General features: G+C 36.5%; 2 protein-coding genes, 1 long non-coding RNA gene and 1 pseudogene across 3 annotated transcripts; 2 read left to right on the top strand and 2 right to left on the bottom strand.

The window, feature by feature from the left end:
- Window positions 1–243: 243 nt before the first annotated feature.
- Window positions 244–12,756, bottom strand: LOC132644087 (uncharacterized). The gene is made up of 9 exons (XM_060360643.1): window positions 12,590–12,756; window positions 12,388–12,506; window positions 6,205–6,475; window positions 4,319–4,563; window positions 4,012–4,227; window positions 3,828–3,920; window positions 3,616–3,732; window positions 3,101–3,514; window positions 244–491 (listed from the first exon to the last, which is right to left on the bottom strand). Exons 3-9 carry the CDS (start codon window positions 6,470–6,472, stop codon window positions 477–479), a joined length of 1,368 nt encoding a protein of 455 aa, XP_060216626.1. The 5' UTR covers window positions 6,473–6,475; window positions 12,388–12,506; window positions 12,590–12,756; the 3' UTR covers window positions 244–476.
- LOC132599730 (uncharacterized) lies at window positions 5,038–5,709 on the top strand (annotated as a pseudogene).
- LOC132644067 (uncharacterized) lies at window positions 6,812–10,352 on the bottom strand. Its single transcript, XM_060360618.1, has 5 exons — window positions 9,094–10,352; window positions 8,196–8,999; window positions 7,807–8,112; window positions 7,641–7,732; window positions 6,812–7,533 (listed from the first exon to the last, which is right to left on the bottom strand). The coding sequence occupies exons 1-5, from the start codon at window positions 10,350–10,352 to the stop codon at window positions 6,812–6,814; spliced, it is 3,183 nt and encodes a 1,060-aa protein (XP_060216601.1).
- A 17-nt stretch (window positions 12,757–12,773) lies between the features above and the next one.
- Window positions 12,774–19,056, top strand: LOC132644088 (uncharacterized). The gene is made up of 5 exons (XR_009583820.1): window positions 12,774–13,221; window positions 13,545–13,649; window positions 13,763–13,784; window positions 15,314–15,513; window positions 18,753–19,056. It is a non-coding gene; the product is annotated as an uncharacterized LOC132644088 (long non-coding RNA).
- The last annotated feature ends 4,152 nt before the right edge of the window (window positions 19,057–23,208 follow it).

Raw genomic sequence — 23,208 nt, forward strand, 5'->3', positions numbered from 1 at the left:
AATGTACTATCAGTGGCAGATTTAATCTTGCTACTAAAAAGTTACTTTTAGGAGCGAGGACAGTCGCCACAAAAACTACTAACATTTGTGGCAACATTTATCTTGCTGCTGAAGAACAACTTTTAGCAACAATAAAAATAGCTACAAAAACAATTAAATCATGAAGATTTACTTCAATAACAAATAACAAACAACAAAAGCATTCCCAAGCCGAATATTATAAATACTTTCATTACTTAAAAGTCAACTGCATATATATTACGTACATATATATAGTACTTCGGTTCATTGTGTGCATATACATATGATTCAAAAGCAAAAACTTCCATTGTATGCATATTACATATGATCCAAAAGCAAAAACTTCCATTGTATGCATATTACATTTGATCAAAAACTTCCATTGTATGCATATTACATATGATCAAAAACTTCCATTGCACGCCTTGAAGCTCCTCTTTGGGCAGCCCCATTGCTTAAGAACCTTGTCCCTGCTATTAAAAAAAACACGGGATCACTTTGAAAGTTCTCATAATCCAACACTAATAATAAACTAGAGCACATAAGAATCTAAAATTCAATGACATAATAGTTCCAAGACTTTATAAAGATAAAGGTTCATACTTCATCTACTTTACCAAAACTGTACCATGTTGTAACTCAGTTCCAAGGAAAGCAAATCCAAGAAATATGTATAAGATAATATGAGGCAAATTGAAAAAGTCTTTAGGCCTAACTAGAGTGTAACTTAATCCCAACAGATACCATCATGGCAATATATTTTTTATCATATCTTTAATATCCATGCAATACTCATCAAAATTTAAAATTTAGTATCAAATATCATGATTGAGTTACAAAATCTAAACCTGCACATATACATCAGTTCCTACTAGGGGTGTACATAGGCCGGGTCTATGAGGCTGCACTGATCTTTTGTTTTGAATAGTGTAACATATTCTCCACATTGTAGCTGATCGTGAAAAAAGGAGTCTCCTTTGTTCCAAACAAAAATCAAGATGGTCTATGAGGCTGCACGAGTCATTTATTTTCAATGCTTTCACCAGCATCACTGCTCACTTGGTTTTTCTCTTTCAAATCAATGTGTTCAATTTGTGCATTCAATTGCAGTATTACAAAGCAAAAACTAGAGTACTCTAGGGTGTGTAGGCTATGGATGAGAACCATACTAAATCTTAACCACATTACAGAATAATGTAAATTCATCCTTTCAAAGTTGATATCAGACCATTGAGTTCCCAAAATTGCTATGGGATCAAGTTGGTATCCTTCTTCTTTCCATCAATTTCACCACTTAAATTTAAGGTAATTTCTAAAAAGTATGGCAAGGGTAATTGCTAGAAAATAACCTCAACTAGTAACAATCGCTAGAGAAATTCCACACTTAAAAATCCAACCCATTCCAAGAGCAATAGAAACAAATTAGAATATGGCAAAACTACAAACTACATTACAGAAGACTGCCAGGATGATGGGAAATATGGTTTGTTAGGTCGAAAAGACTGCCAGGATGATGGATAATGATTTATACAATCATTTACAAATATATAGTATGGAGAACCTGATGGTTGGACTATCAAGACTGTTTTCATGATCAGGGGAAAAATGGGAAATATGGTTTTTTGGTGGGAAACGCTTGACGTGAAGATACAGATTTATGGAACCATTCATTTACAACTGTTATGGGTGGATAACCGGATTTTAGGTATAGGGGAGATGATGTGTTGCAGAGGTGGAGTTGATTGTTGGTATAGTACTGATGGAAAACAGCACTGCCATGTGCAGCAGTTGGTAAGCAGCAGCTCAGTGACAAATTTTACACAATCTGGTGTACTTTGAAGAAATTTTCAAGTACACCAAGAGAGTAAATAGTCATGATGAGGTGCAAACAATGCTGTTTACAGCAGTTAGGAAATATAGCTGGTAGCTGTACACAGATACTGATGATAGAAGCATCATAAATGCAACACCTATTGTTGTTGGTGTGAACCAGGAGGGAGTACGTGGATTGCAGTAACAGCTGGTGTTTATGCAAGAAGAAATACAAAACCAGCAATGCAGCAACTGGTTGCTGATAAAAGCTGGTTGTGTCAAAGGGTGTGCAGGCCTGGAGGTTGGACTGATAGAGGACTGGTTGTGTTGCAAGGATTTTTGTAACAGGTAGGGGAGTTAGAATAGGGCAGCAGCAACAGGTTCTACTACTGCTGGCCTCTATCAGACAAGCATCAGAGGAGCAGCCTGGTGCTGGCACTTTGTAGCCTTGGTTGTTGCTGTTGGTGCACAAGGTGTTTGCCACAAGGTGTGCATAAAGGTAGCATTTGTTGCTGCTGGTGTGCAACAGGAGGGGAACACACACACACACACACAAAAAAAAATGTACAAAGAAGGTGGTGTATGTAGTATTGGTTGTTGGGGTGATCACAATATGCTGGTGTGAAGAAGAGGAATATGGGAAGGGAGGTGGTATAATGACTACTGATGGAGGAATACAGGCTAGAAACACCAGAAAAACAGGCTACATTTGGGGACTTTGTAAACAAAAGGCTACTGATGGTGCTGTGAATTATTGCACCTGCTGTGGTCTTTTCAGCTACCAGAACCATGATGCTCAAGTCCATTTGGAGGAAAGCATGGTGGTATTTTACTCTAACAATGTGCTCTATTTTGCAGGTTTAGCATGGACAACTCAATTTGGCTACATGTGTAAAGAATTTTCGGATTTGCTTTGAGAAAAATTTATAAAATTATCCCTAGGCACCAAAATGCCTAGTGGACTTTATTTTAAAATAAAATAAAATATTTTAACGAAACACAGGAAAAACTGCTCCCTCTTTTAATAAACCAAGACATTAAACGATCGGAAAGGAAAAGAAGAAGGAACGTTACTTCTAAAATCAGCAACTTGAAATGGTAACAGAACTTTAGTAGCAGCGAAATACAAAATTTTGCTAGAAAATCAGATTTAGAGGAACTAGCCAACAACTTATATGGAGCAAGACACAAAATAATTTTCAAAAGTAAGAAAGAAGAATTGTCAAGGAAAGGAGAAAACTTGTTAAGAAGGAGCAAGAGCAAGTACCTGTAGAATTCTAGTCATGAAAGTAGCCATTTGGTCTTGGATCATCTTGTCAAATTCTCCTCTCATGTGTGCACGCTCCTCTTCCAATTTTTTTTGCAAATCTTCTTCCATCTTCTTTTTTAAGTCGATAGCCATCTGTTCATTTTCTTCTTGCAACTTTCGGTTCAGTTCTTCTTGGAACTTCCGGTCCATATCAGCTTGCATCTCTTGACGCATAATTTCCATCGTAGAAGACACGCTGGCTTCTATGTTTGCCTGCTGCATTTGAGTCTTTCTGGGAGGCTTCTTTCCATATCCAAAACCACGAACATAGCCTGATCTCTGACCAAGAATGGATGAATACATCTCTTCTCTAGTCATGGGATACCCAACCTCTTCAGATTGTTGTTCAACAACAAGTTGCTGAAGCTGGCCCTACATTTATGCATAATCATTTACACCAAGACATAATAAACATATGAAAGTAGCAAGTAATATGATGGAAATATAATAAGGCAGTGATTTTAGGGAGTTACATGAATTTGTTGGGATTTTGAATCCAACCACACCCGTTCTCCGTTAACATTCTTACGTGTATGTTGGATCTCCCACACTTTATCTGGTTTGTCCTTTTCTGCAGAAACCGGATCTCTCTACAATATAGTTTTATAGGGAATATTTATAAGCAGATAAATATATAAATAACAAAGAATTATATGTTATAATAGGGGAACAATAGTATTTTCACCGTAGATTCTTCTACTTCTGCAAAAGACCTTGTACCACAAGCATGCTTAGTTATTTGCTTTGCCCTATTTCTTTTGTTTCTCTCACTGACAACCTGCAATAAGTCAAGAGTTCAGGATAACTTTATTCAAAGAGTAAACACACTTTGTATTTCCTAACTTCCAAAATACTGGTTATTAAGTTACCTTGAATTCCTCACTTCCAAAATACTTTACTAGGTATTTCCAGTCCTCCAACTGAACATCCTCAGGTCGATGAGACAATCTGTCTTCATCAGTAGAATAACGGAGGTAATCAGTGTGCAATTGAGCTTTCCATGCTCTAACAAGCCTTTGCATACTACTTATCACAAAGCCTTGCAACTTATGCTCTCGCAGCCCACCACAAACTTCAAATTTGTTCTGAACATATTGTACCATTATATTCGATATAATAATCATATGAATAAATCATGAATCTAAAGGAAATATAATATTGACAGTAATTTGGTACCTGGACCTGTAACCACATTGCTTCTCCGTATTTCAAAACAATATTTTGCCATTTTCCCTCTCGAAACGAGATATAGGTCCTCATGATCAAACCAGAGTAATTAACAATATCTCTAGCCCCGGAACCCACAGCTCTATCAATGTCATCTGGAATCATTATTGTGATTTTTCCTCCATACTTAGTTTTTATATCTACTGTTTTAGATTTATATTTTCCCCTTCCTCTCTTTTTATTGATGCGAGAAACTGCAAAGCCAAAAAAAAAAAAATCATCACTACTGATTTTAATATATATCGGCTACAAAGAGTCTTAACTAACAAAGAGAGTGAATTTATCCGGCAGCTCTGGCCGGAATTTCAATAGATATGGGGGAATATAGGATTTTCTACAATGCAGATTTTAAATCATATGACATTACAAGGAGACATTCAGGTTCTGAAGTATGGTTCGACTGGATCAAGCGTAGGAGACATTTAATGAGAAAAGTTACTATTAGCATTAGTGTCATGAATTGGTTGGTGTTTGTCTTCAATACGACATTAGAAGAAAAAAGAAAGATAGTAAAGAGATGGAAAACGAAGGATGAACCTTGACACTCGAAGTTAGCCTTAGCACATATTTAGTTAATAACCGATTTTAACGAGACAGCCCCTTCGCACTTGAAACTAACCAAAACATGATTAAGGAAGCATAATATTATTCATTGTCATATGAGAAACATGTATGTTGACATCCATATTAGCATATACATGTCTCCTTTTACGAAGGGGGACTATGATGACGAACATGATTTTGAATGCAACATCTGTTTTGAATTAGCCTAAGATCCCATTGTGACTTTCTGTGGTCACCTCTACTGTTGGCCATGCCTTTATAGATGGTTACGTCTTCACTCACAGTGCCATGAATGCCCTGTTTGTAAAGCCCTTATTCAAGAGGAGAAATTAGTTCCTCTTTATGGCAGAGGATGGACTTCTACTGATCCCAGATCAAAACCAATCCCCGGCCTTGAAATTCCTAATAGACCTGCAGGACAACGACCTGAAACTGCTCCTCAACTTGAACCAAATAATTTTCATAATCATGGAGGATTTGGTCATATGGAAGGATTGGGAGGATTTTTTCTCACAGCAACTGCAAGATTCGGTAACTTTACAATGTCCGCTGGTTTTGGTGGATTGCTCCCTTCATTACTCAGCTTCCAGTTTCATGGATTTCCTGGTCCGACAGCATATCCTACCACATCAAATTACCCTTTTGGATATACTCCTGCATATCACGGGCCATATGTTCGTAATGCTCAAGACACAGCCCAAGTACAAGCAGATAGCAATCTCAAATTTTTGTTCTTACTTGTTGGTTTTCTTGTGCTCATTTATTTGTTGGGCTAAAGAATGGATTGAGTCTTGGCCTGATGCTAATGTGGCTGTCAGATTTTGTGCATGTGTATATGTCAACTCTGCACTCACTTTGAAGTTTCTTCTAACTTTGGTGATCTGTAGATGTTGGCACTTTGTTAATTTAATGTAACCAGTTTATCTTTCTGTGAAATATGTACATTTTGAATACTTAATTTGGTTCTAGCTCGTTTCTGCATTCCCTTTGGGTAAGAAAACCAAATAACACATGCTCTTGATGGATTGTAATGCTTTTCAGTTATGTGCTTAGTTGGGTGGCTATAACCTCTTTTGTTTGTGTGATGTTCGGCAGATCATACTAGCCAGCCAAGGGGTAGCTGCTTTAGTTGACACAGGAGTTACATTGAAGGTATACTGGTGATTTTAATTACCATTAATTTTGGTCATTCTCCAAGCCCCCTCTACCCTAAAGGAGGATTTACAATAGGTCATTCTCCTTTTACGAAGGGACTGTAACAGAGGACTAACATGTACCATTTTCAGCCTCTGGAGAGGGGCATGCATTTTCTTCCAGATTCCTTGATGATTGTGTCTCTGGAGATGTTCTTTGGAGAGGGTTACATGATATTTGTCCGGACTGTAGAGTTCCTTGACTTGGGTTACTTGATTGTCCTATCTCCAAAGGTGCCTCGTTAATCCCTATTGATTGTATTTGTGGTTGAGACGTCGTTCCAGAATTTCCACGTCCACAGCCTGTCCCGCCTCTCCCGTTTTTACCTCGTCCAGTTCCTCTCATTTCCTGCAACATCAGATTAAAAAAGGATAAGTATCATAATCAGAAATTAAAGATGATAAAATATATATTTATATGTTGGAGAAAATATCAATTCATTAAGCAAAATATTAAATCAATCATTATAAAAATGTGGGACATTTTGCTCACAACTGTACCTTCATTGATGAAAATGTTAAGAGTAAACCACTAGTTTTACTTAAACACTAATTCTATCTATAAAAGTAAAGCTACAAACATCTTTGTTTTTAGTTTCATGTCAACCTAATAAGAACAAAAATACAGAGAACTTCTCAAAAGAAGATGTAGTCATCTATATCATCAGTTTTTGCTTCTTTATTTTCAAGAGGATGTATCACTGTCCTCTCCATCATTATCATCAAGTAACTCTTCTTCGTCTTCTTCATTCTCGGATACATCTATATCATTGTCATTAATGAAATCATCTTCCTCATTTCCTTGGTCATTGGTACTCAAAACAGTTTGTGGTTCAATATCATCCCTATGTAAAGACACCTCAATCTCAGTTTCTTGGTCATTGGTACGCAAAATATTACATTCAACTTCCTCTTGTTGATAAACATCTTCGTTAAGTAAGGCTTCATCTTCAACTTCAAGAATATTGAAAAGGTCGCGAGGATTTGTCTTTACAACAACAAGCCAATCTTTATTGACCATGTCATTCAAGTAAAAGACTTGCTCGGACTGAGACGCCAACACAAATGGCTCATTTGTATTCAAGGCACAATGAGTATTCACACTTGTAAAACCATATTTGTCAATCTTATATCCTCTTCCTAGGCGAGCCACATCCCACCAATGAAACTTGAATAGGTAAACTTTCCTGTTCCCCACATAAGACAACTCATAAATGTCCTCTAATACACCATAATACTCCTTATTAGGGTCTGAATCATCTCCTCTAACAAGAACTCCACTGTTTTGTGTTTTTCTCACAAGCTCTTTTGTTTGAAATCTAAATCCATTCACCATAAATGTTGAATATCGATGAACCAATGGGTCAGGACTGACAACTAAGCTAATGAGATCATCATTTGCGCATCCTTGTGCAGATAACACATATATCGACAGAAACAAACAACATTATTATGACCAATATAACACCTTGGGATAATTACACTAATAGTAAAAGTGTCATTTAAGTAAACACCTACACGTGCACGAAACCAATCAAGAAACTCATTGTTATGCATCCTATGAGCTCTCATTGATCCTTGACTTTCAATCTCTCTCGTGTATTCCCTACATTTTGTGTTAATGAAGATTAATTGAATTGTCTCAATGTGAAATTATCTTGGAATAAATAAGAGACTTACTCTAAGAATTGCGACACCTCTTCACAATTTTGAAGCACATACATGCATGCTTGGTTGAACTCATCATGAGGTAGCTTCTTGATATCTGTAGCAGCACCTTTTGGTTGCCCACTATTTTTAAAGATGGACATCTCACCCTTTGACCTAGATCCATCGTCATTTCTAGTTGATTTATTTAACTTGGTTGAGATATTCTTTAAATATCGTGAGCAAAACGTGAGGCTTTCCTCTGCCAAATAACCTTCTGCAATTGAACCTTCTGGACGACCTAGGTTGCGTACATATGACTTAAGTGTTCGCAAATACCTAAATATAGATTTCTGATTAATATAATTGTAGAATATGATATTCTAAATATGTGACATTTATATTATAGAAAGAAACGTTACCTCTCAATAGGGTACATATCCCGATATTGAACTGGTCCTCCAAGCTTTGCCTCTCTTGCCAAGTGAATTGTCAAATGAATCATGATATCAAAGAAAGCCGGAAGAAAAACCATTTGAAGTTTGCACAATATGATAGGAATTTCAGCCTCTAGGATATCAAGATCTTCAATTGTCAAGCACTTAGAGTATAGATTCTTGAAAAATTTGGCTAAGGCTATAATTGGTTCACAGACTTCCTTAGGCAACAAACCACGTATAGCTACCGGAAAAATGTCTTGTAATAATACATGATGATCATGACACTTCAATCCATGTATCTTTTTCTCAAGTATGTTAACACACCTTGAAATGTTTGATGAAAAGGCATCTGGAACCTTCAAATTAGCTAAGAAATCACATACCTTCAACTTCTCTTGTAGGGACAATGCATAGCATGCCGCCAGTAACAAAATATTGTCCCCATCCTCAATTGGATGCAATCCTTGCCTGATTCCAAGGTCCACCAAATCATATCTACTTTTCAACGTGTCCTTTGTCTTTCCAACCATATTCATCATAGTTGATAAAATATCATCGGACACATTTCTTTCTATATGCATCACATCAAGGTTATGTCGCATCATAAGATTCTTCCAATAAGGCAATTGAAAAAAGATACTCTTCTTCCTCCAATTATAAGCATTGTTAGAAACATTACGCTTTCGCTTTTGCACTTTACCATAAGTCACATTGCCCAAATCTTGTAATTGCATAAGTGCTTCATCACCTGTTAAAGGGCTAGGTGCAGCCCCTATTTCCACTTTCCTGACGATGACCCATATAACATAACTTATTACGTAAGGAAACTGATTGTGTGTCTTTATGGCAACAAGGGCATGCAAGCTTGCCTTTGGTTGACCATCCTGAAAGGTTCCCATATGCAGGAAAGTCATTAATCGTCCACAGGAGAGCCACACGCATAAGAAAATTAGATTTTGAGTGTGCATCATAAGTCTCCACCCCGTCCCATAGTTCATTCAACTCTTCAATCATTGGTTGTAAGTATACATCAATATCATTGCCTGGACACTTAGGGCCTTGAATAAGAAGTGTCATCATGAAATATGGATTTTTCATGCAATCCCATGGTGGAAAATTATACGTAACTAGTACGACAGGCCAAATACTATGATTGGAACTCATATTCCCATAAGGTTGGAACCCATCACTTGCTAAACCTAATCTAACATTTCTTAACTCAGTTGAAAAAGTAGGATGGCGCTCATTGAAAGATTTCCATTCTATTGAGTCAGATGGATGTCGCAAGACACCATCATCAATATTTTCTTCCTTGTGCCACCTCATCTTCTTTGCCGTCTCTTTTGCCATGTATAATCGCTGAAGCCTTGGTTTGATTGGAAAATGTCGCAATACTTTATGAGCTACTTTCTTGCCTTTGTGTCCTTCTAACTTCCATCTAGACTTACCATACTTCGGACATGATTGGGCATTGATATAATCGTGCCAATATAAAATACAATCATTCTGACATGCATCTATTTTGGTGTACCCCAAGCCTAGGTCACGAAGAACTTTCTTCGCTTCATAAAAAGATTTGGGTACAAATGACCCCTCAGGAAGAACTTCTTTAAAGAAGCTCAACAACTCATCCATTGATTTGTTGCTCCAATGGTTAAGACACTTCAAGTGAAGTAATTTAACAACAAAAGACAACTTTGAGACTTTTGTGCAACCAGGATAAAGTTCTGTCTGAGCATTTTCTAACAATTTGTAGAACTTTGTTGCATGCATATTTTGCTCTTCATTTCCCTCAGAAGAATTAGTATTATCCTCCACATTCATATATCCACAAGCATCGTGAATCATTTCAGTAATATTATCCTCTTCAATGCTATCATCTTCGACTTCATCATCAACTCTAACTAACACTTCTCCATGCAAGTCCCACACTTTATAAGAATCCCAGAAGCCCTTGTTCAACAAGTCTCCTCTTACATTAATCCTTAGCTTGAACACGGTGTTCATACACCCTTTACAAGGACATCGAATAATAGTGCTCACCCCGGGTTGACTGAATGCCCAATTAAGAAAGCTTTCTACTCCATCTCTATACCTTTGGTCAACTCTATTCCTAATATTCAACCAACTTTTATCCATTTCCTATTTTTCAACAAAAAAAGGAATAAATTAATTAATTAGATTTTTCATAATGATAAACAGTGGAAAAGGCTAAGAAGAGGCCTATGCAAAGGCGTCAGCATGAATAAGTCAATATAAACTTCATATTTAAAAAATTAATATATTCATAACTAAAACATACTCTACTTTATATGAGAGGTGCATTCCAATTATCAGAAGAATAATTGTGATTAATATAATTTACGAGGAATATGATCAATAAATCATGCAGTAGACAATATACAGCAACCACTAGTATTACTCCAAGTGCAGCCAATGTTTTCTTTAAAGGATAACAACATGTACCAAACATGGTGGCCATTTAAACCACAGGTATGGCAAGCCTATCGAATGTAGTATCTATTCTTTTTACAGAACAAAACTAGTAGGCAGCTAATTCCCCCTCAAAGTGTAGCATTTGTTTTTATCAAAGTAGCAATAGTTCATAGCAAACAACAAAGAGCCACAGTTCATAGTAGACTAGTTGAACCTTTAAAAAATGCACAAGTTATTAAGCTCAAATGGTAATTAAAATGCAGCAAGAATCTCCAGGTTCAGCAGTTCACAACAGTAGCAGCAAGGCAAAAGCTATGCAAGTGACAATCTTATCCCAAACGAGTGTCAACAATAGAGGACTTGTCCAGCTTGCTTGTAACAAAAAACATGGAAGCAGTTAGAATCTCATAGTGCATCACCTGTTTAATAACAGTTTCAAGATCCTAGGTGCAACCATCTAGTTGCAGCAGTTCAGAGCAACATGACAGTAGGCAGGGTGATGGAAAAAGTTTTTGAGTAAGAAAGACAATGCAGAACTACTTTGATCAGGACTTGGATATCATCACAAGTAAACACACAAAGAGGCAGTTTCTTAGAGAAAAAACAAACTTTCAAACGAGATACATGTTTTATCTTTTCAAGCCTCATGCCAACAGTATCTACCAGTATTCAAAGTGAAATTATACAAACACAGTTGGTCTTCTACAACTAGGAGGGCTTTTAAATTTGTTCACTAAATGCAAAAGGAAAATGCTTATACCAAATCTTATTACCTCCAAGGAAATGACCAAATCAGATTTTCTTAGATCTCACTAAAAAGTGTTCTTTAGGACATGCTTCATCAATACTAAATTCTATCTCTAAAAACCAAAACTGTTGTTTCGAGCTTGTTTAATGTACAAGAAGAATCGGAAATCAATACTTAGTTTTTGAACAAAATCACGGCATTACTTCAGCGTATACAACATTTAATAAACTGTCAACCGCAAACTCATCTGATGCACCACAAATCGAGTTATAACATCCATATTATCTAATAAGCAGTGAGAATGAGATTATTTGATCTTTCAGATCATGTAAAAGTATCAGTACATTGTTTAAACATCAGGGAGTCTCTTGACAAGGCAGTATCACATGAATACAGCCTTTTCGAAACTCAATACGATTTAATCAATAACTAGTTTGCTGCATATGCAATTTCGGGATATTTGAAAATATAAATAAGGACATTAACTGCTTTATCAACATTTAAAAATGAAGGGAAAATGCAGCGATTCGTGTTTGACTTCATATTTACTAACTTACACATACACACACAAAAAATCCAAAGAGTAGAGTATATTGGGCTGAAGTAAATAATGCTCATAAGTAAATAAAGTAGCAAAGGAAACTACCTTTACCAATCTCTCTTTTAAGAAAAAAAAGTACATGTCCTGCATATTAAATACTTCAATAAATTTCTTATAACTCAATACTTGAAAACTAATAGAATACATCTTCAAAGCTAAAAACCCAGATAAATTTAATCTAAAAGAAGCTCTTTTCTCTGCATAAATCATTACATTCAAAATATCCAATGTAATATGAACATCCAATCACAATAATAACATCAAAAGGCCTAGAATTTCAAAAAGAAACATCCAGCTTACCCATTGAAAGAGATAACTCAAAAATGACTGTCAAGATCGAGAATCGACAAAATATGAAAAATAAAAATAGGGATAAACATGAATGGTACCTTCAAAACTTTGAACAACTTCAAAACTCCAAACAACTTCGAAACTTCATACAACTTCAAACACTTGCAGCTTCAAACTTCTAACTTTGAACTTTCTTCCGCTTTAGATAACTCGATTTCTATAGATTTTCGAATGGGTTAAAGAAATGGAGGTGAAATTTGCGAAAAAAAAATACCATCGAAAAGGAATTTGAGCACGTACCTGATGGAGTCACAATTTTTTCTTATGGATTTTGGGTCTTTAAAATATGGTCACATTTTGTGGTATTAGCATACAGATTTAAGAGATTTGAGTGAATTGAGTAGTGAAAATTTGAAGAATTTTCAAGTGAGAAGGAGAAAAACTTTTTACAGATATGGAGGAATAAACGAAGAAAGACAACTATAAGCTTCTACTTTCTACTTTTCACTTTCTTTTTATTTTAAAATTAAATTAATTAGACTATTTGCAACGACCAGGTTGCCACAAAGGATATTCAGGGGCGACTATTTACAAGTCGCCACTAAAAATATGGAGGCAAAATTTTGGTATTAGCGGGAATGGAAAATTACAGAATTAGCGACACCTATTAATGGCGACCTATTATAGCTCGCCACTAAATATTTAGCTTCTGCAGTGACATTATTTGTCGCCACTGAATATGTAACTATTGTGGCAGCTAATACTGTCGCCACTAGATATCGCCACAATAAATCTTGTTTCTTGTAGTGGCTTCAAGGAAATTAGTTGTTCCTTCTGTGAGTTATCTCTACAAGGATTTAACTTTATTAGCTGATTCTAAACATATTTGAGCTTATGGCCTGGTGTAATTGTGATTCTAATCTATTATCAAGGTATTGTAGACTTTGCACATCAATCCAAGTAGCAGTCATTGTGGCGAAGGTTGCTCTGCACTAGAAATATGTTAGCAAACAATGATAATTGAAATTATCTTTCTAAAACTTGGATTTGTAGACATTAGGTTGTTTGAGTTATTTCTGAAAGATATTTTTTAATTTAGCAATTCTTATCCCATAGCTATTTCAGGCTTTCAAATTTGGGCATTGTGTGGAAATTTGTTTCCGCTCCACATAAATTCATTCCTTTTTCCTTTTCGTTTCCAATTTTGAAAATTTTGAACACTTTAAAGTCTCTAATTGTTAGTGCGTGTTTTTAGTATACCTAAAAATGGTGACATCGAGGGGTCAAATGGAGAAGATGAAGCTACATTCGTATCACATAAACACTGATCTCATGCGAGTCACACAGTCTGATACTCTTTGTAAAGTGTCTCTCACTTGAATTTTCCTTATTTTATTGATATTTTTGAGTTTATTTTTTTTGCTCTATAGAATCCTACTTACACACTGATACCTGTTATGTTTGGATTTGCAGTTTGATGTTTCCCACTTTGGTGGTAAGTGTTTCTTTATTGTTCCAGCTGTTTTACTTTATGGACTATGATTTATTATGTTTGAGTTTATGTCTATAGGTTTATTTTATTTGTTGAATGATATAGACTCTGGAACTGGTGTTTGTTGTTATGAAGGATTGCAAATTGGCAAAATGTCATCAAATTAAGGCTGTTTAGAGTGAATGTGGTAAAGAGAATTGAAAATCGAAGTTAACGAAGTAATCTTTTTCTTCTCTATAGAGAAAGAAGAAGATTCAGTCTACCGTTTGAAAATTATAGTACTAATTTTAGCTCTTACCTTTTTGCTGTGGGATGTGCGGTCATATTTTCTCAGACATAGATCTTGAAATTGTAACAATAGCTTGTTAACAAAGAAGAGATTCAAACGATTATCTTAGACCTAAACCAACATACCAATGGTGATTTTCTAATCTCGCAGAACATAATGTGATATGATCATTTGAAATGCAATAGTGTGTCTAAATAAGGTGAAATGATTTATTAACGTTTCAAAAATATTAATGAAGAGAGTGCTGCTTGATCTATCTATTTTGGTTGGAAAGAAAAAAAGTAAATCTTTTAGAGGTGTTCACTAGGGTATCAAAACATTAAACATTTACACACTGTCGACTTCTCAAGGCCTATCAGTCTGTTTTTATATATTTGGAACTTTATTAATGCATTATATATTCTACAGGTATGACACCATTCGCAAAAATATAGATTCACTTGATAGCTATCTCTTTGTCCAACGTCGAATGTTTATGTTGGACTTCTAACAACGTATCGATGCAAACAAAGAGACAAGGACTGTTAATTCTTTCTAGCAAGAATCACAGGGTTACAAACAAAACTGAATAAATAAGTACTCCAGTTCCTATTTCCCACTGACCTTTGTATGAGCTGAATTCAAACGAAAGGGGATTCCACAAAACAATTTCCACAAGGACCAATTGCAATATTCAGGCTGAGTCTGTGTATAAATGTACAAACCACATATGACTATTGAACAATCATCTGATGCATGAGTTTCATATATATAATTGTTATGTTAAATGATAACATACACTGAAAGGGCCGTGCTGCTTATACAACAGAGAAGCTTAGAAGGGGAACAATGGAATTATGCGATTGGGTCTTCCAAAGGCAAAGAAATTATTTGTTTTTTGTAACTGATCTTATAAGCTCAGGGAATAACATCGCATTGCATTCATGTAGTCTTTGTCGATGCCAAAAAAAATTGTTATAGATAGTGAATTAAGTGCACACAGTTCAAGTTGAACAAATGACCTTATTCTGCTAGCAAAGATGGGACTTATGGTGAATGTAAATTCTAATTTTGTGATGATATATGAAATGTTTCCTCATCAAAATTCATCTTCTTTCTGTTCCATTGGTCCTTTGTGGTGTATGATCATGTTGCTTTTAGTGGGGTATGAAATAAGGTCAAACGAGAATATTTCAGTAGATAAAGTTGAAGGAAATAGAAAATTATGATAGCTTTGTCTAATCTCAATTCTTGCAATTAGCAGGGAAAGGAGGCCATCCATTTGAAGTGATGCACTCGGCCCTTACTGGAGTAGTACAGTTTTCCTTCCTACCTCCAGCAACAAGACTTAATAAAGCTAGAAAATACTGTGGTCCTTAAGAATAAGCTGCAACTGAAGTGTACGTATCTGGACAATGAGGATTCACAACTATTGTGGCTGGTGTAGCGGTAATGATACTACCGGTAAGTAATCTTGACCCCACCGAAGTCTTGTAGATATATATAGAGCATTAATGATATTCTTCAGATTTATGCATTTAGTGTTTGTAGTTGCTGGTGCACCGGAGAATAGTGAATCAACTCATTTTTTTTCTATAAAGATATCAACTCAATGTTTTCCATCATTTAAAGAAATTTTTGTTTTCTGCACAATGCAATAATAACATACAACATTGAAAGTGGGTTTAGTATGACTTAGATCCAGATTGTTCATGAGTTCCCTTTTTCTTTTTCGTGACTTAATATTCACTCCCATTTTACAATTTTTGAGTTTAGACATGGTTTTCTGCAAATTTGTCCCATTTGAAGCCATTGAGAAGTATATAACGAGTATAATGTGTCTGTTTAGTGCGATCCACTGGAAGAATAAAGTACTATGTTTAAAACATTGCTACCAATAGTCTACCCAGCACTGAACAACATTTTGTTTTTAGTTTGTAGCCCAGAATCACTTGAAAATGTTGAAAGGAAATTAGTTTTGTGTGCTTATGAGTCTTCAGACATATTTAATTTGGATGTGGACTGCTGTTGCTTCTTATGTATGGTTTAGGATAAAGAATTATTTATCAACGGAAAACAAAGGATTATGTATGGAGATTACATTGATAGCTACTAAAATTATAAGTTATCTTTCCAATTAGCTGGGAACATGATCAAATATTTGAATATGTTTTAAATGTAGGAAGCATCAGGTATATACTCATTCTATGTTAGTAATCTAATTTCTCAATTTGCAGACAGGTATATACTCATTTTGTGTTAGTAATCTGATTTCTCAATTTCCAACCCTGCTTCATATTGATGAAATTGCATGGCATTCTAATTAGTGTATCCCGTTCAGTCTTAGAGATAATCGTTTACCTTAAAAATTGACCTTTCTGTTTCATTATTTCAAAGTTCATTTGCCATCCTTCCTGTAGAGTCTGAACTAGCAAAATTACATTGTATTTTGGTATATCTCCCCTGAATAATAAATGTCCAATAAATAATTGAAACTACATTTAGAAACCGTCCGTGTCAAACATCACCTATCAGCTTTCAAAGTTACAGATCAATCAAACTCTTTTTTCTAGAAACCTTATAACAACAAAAGAATTCCTACTGGTTGAATTCCTTTTTAGTCATATCAAAAGGGTGACTAAGCAACAGTATTCCTAGGCACCATGTTATACCAGATACAAGAAGGGGGGAAAAACCAATTCAACTCTTTGTCTGGAGCTAGTTTCATAAACCTATAATTCCTTGCTAATCACCCATTATTTCACTTTTATAAGTGTTTCACAAAACACAGTTTTGCTTATCTTATCATATGTATTTGTACATGGTTACGCTGACAATGGATAACAATATTTACAGCTAATCTATGTGTCCACTAAACTTTATTTTCTATTACTCTTTTATAAACTGAGTTACTGAATATTATGTTTCACAGGCTAGCAGATGTTGCTTTCTTGGATCATTTTCTAGATCTCTCATCCCATTCAAAACACTATACGTATATACTTCAGCTAATAATTTTCTAAACCTTCTTCTGCCCATTTTCAACGAGCACACCATCTCTGGTCTATAAATCTTACAAGGGGACTGCAGACAAATTCATGAAACGCAAAATTTGTAAATAAACTGTGATTATGACTTTGAAATTAAAGTGTACTCCTTTTCTTATTTATGTTACCAAGAGAAACCCTTTCATCCATTTTTAATTGGTGCTTTATGTATTTATTAAAATAATCATGCCAATAGCTTTTACTATCCTTTAGAGACGACCTAAGGCTCCTTAGATTTGACTTTTGCTTGATAGGTAGCTATTTCTTATAAGACATGAAGCAAATGTGGAAACAGAGAACAACAAAGGATGCAGGGTGCTTGAACAAGCTTTAGATGAGCCCAAAATTAGTTAATGTTGGTAAGACAATGCCTAGATGTAAAAACACCTGGTGTCATTAGCCACCCGGTATATTCAAGGCGTACTTTGTAAAATAGCAAATGCAAGCCGCGCTCAAATTTGTGAAGTTGGCTGCTCCGGATACTTCTTTAGTTGCTTGGTATATTTTTATAGACTAATAGGCTTATTAGGTGTTAGACTAACTTTGAAAATGAATTCTATGATTTTATTTATGGAAGAAGAATTAAGTAGCTCTTAACATCCTAATTTAGCTTAGAGTTTGGATAGGAGAGCTACTCTCCTAAGTAAGCATCTTAAGACATTCTTTGAAGCTATATTGGCAAAAGTTGATTCTTTCTTTATAGCCCACGTATCTGTTGTACTTATGCAGAAATGGAGTTTTAATTTAGTACAGTTTGTTTCTAGCATCTTTATATTCTATCAAAAATAAACGATACAAAAAAATAATAATATTAGCTTAATACCGACTATTTGATCCCATTAACGTGTCTACTATGATAAACAGTGGAAGCAAGACCGGTAGCTCGAGTGGTGGTGGGAAAACAAACAGGACGTACTACAATAAAATACCCATAGATGCATCCCATTTTCTTATCTTGATTAGCCTCTGAACAACTACAAGGTTCTCCATATTTTATGTCATCTTCTTTCTTTTAAGTCCCGTGTCATCTAATGGCATAAACCCGAATGTTAACCTGTAGAATAGTCCTCCTGGATACTTTCTTCATATGTGCAGTGAGTTGCTATTATGATCTTGTGTTCAGCAAATGGAGTTCATAACTATTTTTTCTTTTGTACCTCGTTTAGATCAGATTTATATTTTTTAGTTTGTAGGTTGTGTTTCAACTCCAACAAAGATTGTCTGTTAAAGAAGCACTTAATGCAGTTGAAAACATAACAGATCAAATTGTAAGCCTTTCTTTTATCTGCCCTTCCATGATCTCGATATTTACCTGTTACCAGTATGTATTATAGTTTGCCGCATTATACAACTACTTGAATTTCTAGACTTTGCTGATATTGCTATAAATGCCATTGGCTTCTTAAAAGAAAACCTCTTGAATGAGCTTTGGCCACTTAATTTAAATTATTAACTATGAAATTGATGATTTCTAAATAGTGGTACAGCTGGAGAGCAAGAAGAAAGAGAAATAGTAATAAACATCTGCGACTGAGGGATTACATTCATTCGCTATAGTTCTGTTACTGAAAATGTGATTAGGCAGCTATGGCCTATGTGTTGCTTGGGAAATACATATTGTGAAGGCTTACATTTTCACTGTTGATTTTTTGTCAGAGTGGCTAAGGCAGGGTGAAAGATGATCTACCGAAGCTTGGAGGAAAAAGATATCTTATACTAAAGCTTTGAAATAGTCCTTACACTCAAAAGTGGATATTCATTATCTTTTAGATGAAGCTTGGAGAAAAAAGATATCTTGTACCGAAGCTTTGAATTAGTCCTTACACTCAAAAGTGGATATTCATTATCTTTCAAATATTTGGTAAAGTTTTGTCTCTCAATGCATGAAAGTATATCAAGTGTTATTATGTTTTGTACATTTAATTAGTGTGACAATACACTTGAATTGAGTGTGAGAATATCTTTCTCGGTTGACCTTTTTTGTAATCTTATAGCTGTGCATACAACACAAACAATGAGTAGCGCGGTCTCCCGTGCTATGCACGGTGTTACACCTCAGAAAAATTTCGTGTCGTCGTATGATAGACTAATTAAGGGCACGAAGTATACGATGTTTCAATAAGTAATAAATAGCATTTGATGATCCTAATTAAGATTTCAAAGACATTGAAAGTGAGAGGAGAAAGTTCCTTAAAGAAGGCAAAGCTTATGTCGTGTTTTGGAAAAGTTCCATAAAGTACCGAGCTAATGTTGACTTAATGATGTCTTAAGGAAGAGTTATTACAATCCTTAGCTTGGTAATGAAGTGTTAAACAAGTGTCAAGAAGGTTCCATAAGGATTGGAGATCAAACGAACGATGGAAATCATTTCAGGGAAATGGGGTTATACGACCTTCTTATACGGTCCGTATAACATTATACGGTCCGTATAACACCCAACAGAAGTGGTGTTTCTCCTGATGGTGAACCACGACCACTTATAGAATCGTACAATCTTATACGGACCGTATAAGTGTCCGTGGAAGTCCCGACGGGCTGAGTTAAGTTCAATTATATAAATGTGTTCCCAGTTCATTAATTTCATTTCCCACACTTCTTCATCTCTCTCAAGACCTCTAAAAGGTTCCACATACATCACCTTCAAGAATACAAAGGAAATCAAAGGTTTATATCATAAATCCAAGAGAATCATGTGCAAGAAACTCATTAAGGTTCATCTAAGGCAAGAAATTTCATTGGAGGTGAACTAGGGTTTTGGCTCAAGTGAAGTATTTCCACTCAAGACTCGTTCCCATACTATCTAAGGTAAGTTTTATGATCATTCCATGTTGTTTAAGGTATTGACAGATTGAAAGGCTTAGATTATGAAAGGAGATAGAAAATGGATTACAAAGGTGAGAATAATGGCATTTTGAGTAGTAGCTTGGAATGAGTCATGATTCTTGATATGTTGTTATTATAATTATGTTATAAATGATATTAAGAACATGGGATAAACGTTATATGTGAGTAAATGTAGAGGGGTACTATGACCATGGCTATGGATGATGTGAAATGAAATTGGAGAATATGGATAATATAGTTGTATGAAGGTTGTTGCTTATGATGTTGTGAATGTTATTATAGACGTTTGAGAGTTGATATATGATATGAGGAAAGTTGTATAAAAAAAGGAAAGGCTGCCCAATTTTCTCTAGCTTTAGTCAAAGTATGCTAAGCTATCGATTATCTAATGTTAGAACAAACTTTATTGAGGGTAGAAACGAGAACATTGGAGGCGAACGTTCAAGAGATAGTGTAGCTAAATGAAAAGGTACGTAAGGCTAGTCCCTTCTTTCTAAGGCATAACTCCCATGGCATGAATCCTTCTATTTTTCCCATGACTTTCATACATCTCGGCCATTATGAGTCTTTGATTATAAAGAGCTTCACATGAGATAGAGAAACGAAATATGTTATGAGCATGATAGTGATGATGACGAGTTAAGCCTAAAGATTCTAAAGCTAATAATTCTAGCTATAATCCATTGATGTTGTTTATTGTATACACTCACCTTATATGCTAATTCCATCAAGGTGAGGCAGAATATTATGAATGCTCCATAATGGAATCGGGGGTTCACGACCTTATGTCACCCCAATAAAGTATAGTTGTCTTTGAGTTCCTATGCATGCATTATGATGAGTACATGATGATGATATTACACCGCGCCTATATGGCCAGGCTGATACCGCTAAGTCGGGCAACGTATACACCATGTCTAGATGGCATGGGTAGACACCTCTAGTGGGCGGCATGAGATGGTTACCCCGGACGCGGGAGGCCTGGACGCAGGCTAATGATGATCACACCGTACCTATATAGTCGGGAAGCTTATACATAGATCTGCATACATGATATGATGATGTTTATGAAGTAAGTCAGCATGCATTATTTCTATCATGATTGGCAGTCAGTTACAGGTTGTTCTTTATTTGAGGTCTCTCTATTTCATTGATGTATAGTTATTGTTTATGCCTTACATACTCAGTACAATATTCGTACTGACGTCCTTTTCTTTGGATGTTGTGTTCAAGCCCACAGGTAGACAGGGAGGTGATCCAGATTCATAGGAGCTGTCAGCTTACTTTGAGAGCACTTCATTGTCCCGGAGGTGCCATTGCTTATTATTTTGTGTCTATGTAATTTTGGGAACGATGGGGTCCTGTCCTATCCATATGTCTAGTACTCTAGTAGAGGCTCGTAGATACGTATGTGTGGGTAGTATGGTCTCACGATGTCCTTATTTTCATATATGTATTATTTTGCTAGCCGAAGGGCTTATGTATATAAAGGTAAATATGTTTCAAAGTGAAAATGGTTTTCCTATGATTACGAGCATGAGATTAATGAATGAACGCAGGATGAGTACGATGAGTAATAGAATGAGTGATGCTCGGTTGTTTGCTCCGGGTACCCGTCATGGCCCTTAGTCGGGTCGTGACAAAAGTGGTATCAGAGCAGTTCAGTCCTAGGAAGTGTCTGCGAGCCGTGTCTAGTAGAGTCTTGTTTATGGTGTGTTGCGCCACACTAATAAACAGGAGGCTACAGGGCATTTAGGAAAAAACTGACCGTTCTTCTTCTTCTTATGAAATCGTGTGATAGAGCTGTGTTATAAGATTTTCTCCTCCGTAATAGTGTGTTATGATTTCAGAAATACCGGTAAAGAGAAAAGCTACAGCCGCCCAGAAGGGCAAGACTACGGTAGAAAAACGGGTAGAAAGGGATCCGCCAATGAATGTAGAAGAGGGTGAATCACATAATGAGGCTCCATCTAATACTTCTCCCACTCCGCCTAATTTAGAAGAACAAGAAGGGGCTTCAGCTCCAGCTCCTATGCCTACCGTTCCTCCACCGGCTACTTCGGGTCAACAAATGACCGAGGCTATTCATCTATTGTCACAGTTGGTTGCTGCCCAGGCACAACGGCAGAGTTCAGGTCCAAGTGACAGGGCAGTTAGTACTAGAGCCCGTGATTTCATGAGTTTGAATCCTCCGGAGTTCTTCGGGTCAAAGCCGGATGAAGACCCGCAAGGTTTTATGTGGAGTTGGCATCTTATAGGCTCTGAGATGTGGCGGTACTTTGGTATAATAATTGGATATCTTCAAGAAAAGAGAATGCGCCTCCTCCAGTTTGGCAAGAATTTGTTGATGCCTCCATCCTCCACTATTTGCCGCCCGAGGTTCGTCGGGCTAGAGCGGATAAATTCTTGAATTTGAAGCAAGGAAATATGAGTGCCTGGGAGTATAGCCTCCAGTTTAATTCATTGGCTAGATATGCTCCGACTATGGTGGCCGACATGGGAGATAGAGTGCACAGATTTGTGAGTGGCTTACGGCCACATGTATTTAAAGATTGTTTAACGGCTTCATTGCAAGATGGGATGGATATTTCCCGCATTCAGGCCCATGCCCAGAACCTAGAAGAACAACAACATCCGCAAAGGGGTGAGCGTGATATTGATAGAGGGCAAAGCAAGAGGGCCAGATCTATGGGTGCAGGTAGCGATTATAGAGGGAGATCGAGGCAGTCATATCCTAGACACTCGGGCCAGTCGGCGACTAGTGCACCTCCACGAATTGTAGGTAGGAGATTTGATCGCTCCATTCATTCATGGCAGGGTCAGAGCTCGAGAGCTTCAGGTTCCCAGTTTGGGGGTGATTATAGCCAGAGGAGACCACCAGTACCGCGATGTAGCCAGTGCGGTAGATTACATTCTGGACAGTGTCACTGAGGTTCAGATGTTTGCTATGCCTATGGCCAGCTTGGGCACATGGTGCGAGATTGCCCGTCGATGAGTGGTAGAGTTGGGGTTCAGCCCACAGGATCAGCGGCTGGTTCTTCTTCTATGCGTCCGATAGGGCAGACTCCCCAGATTCTAGCAGGTCGAGGTAGAGGCAGAGGGGGAGCATCTACTTCAGGTGCAACTCAGCCTCATATCTATGCTTTAGCTGGACGACAGGATCTTGAGTCCTCCCCGGATGTGGTTACAGGTATATTATCCGTATTTTTCCACGATGTATATGCATTGATAGATCCGGGTTCTACCTTATCTTATATTACTCCGTATG

Source organism: Lycium barbarum, chromosome 6 (genome assembly GCF_019175385.1).
Source record: "Lycium barbarum isolate Lr01 chromosome 6, ASM1917538v2, whole genome shotgun sequence".
Lineage (NCBI taxonomy): Eukaryota > Viridiplantae > Streptophyta > Magnoliopsida > Solanales > Solanaceae > Lycium > Lycium barbarum.

Coding starts and splice junctions, on each gene's coding strand:
- LOC132644067 (XM_060360618.1), bottom strand. CDS start 10,352: ATGGATAAAAGTTGGTTGAATATTAGGAATAGAGTTGACCAAAGGTAT. Junction 9,000..9,093: donor TATGGGAACCTTTCAGGATG/GTCAACCAAAGG, acceptor GGTCATCGTCAG/GAAAGTGGAAATAGGGGCTG. Junction 7,733..7,806: donor GAGGTGTCGCAATTCTTAGA/GTAAGTCTCTTA, acceptor CACAAAATGTAG/GGAATACACGAGAGAGATTG.
- LOC132644087 (XM_060360643.1), bottom strand. CDS start 6,472: ATGAGAGGAACTGGACGAGGTAAAAACGGGAGAGGCGGGACAGGCTGT. Junction 4,564..6,204: donor AGAGGCTGAAAATGGTACAT/GTTAGTCCTCTG, acceptor TTGGCTTTGCAG/TTTCTCGCATCAATAAAAAG. Junction 4,228..4,318: donor CAATGTGGTTACAGGTCCAG/GTACCAAATTAC, acceptor CAATATGTTCAG/AACAAATTTGAAGTTTGTGG.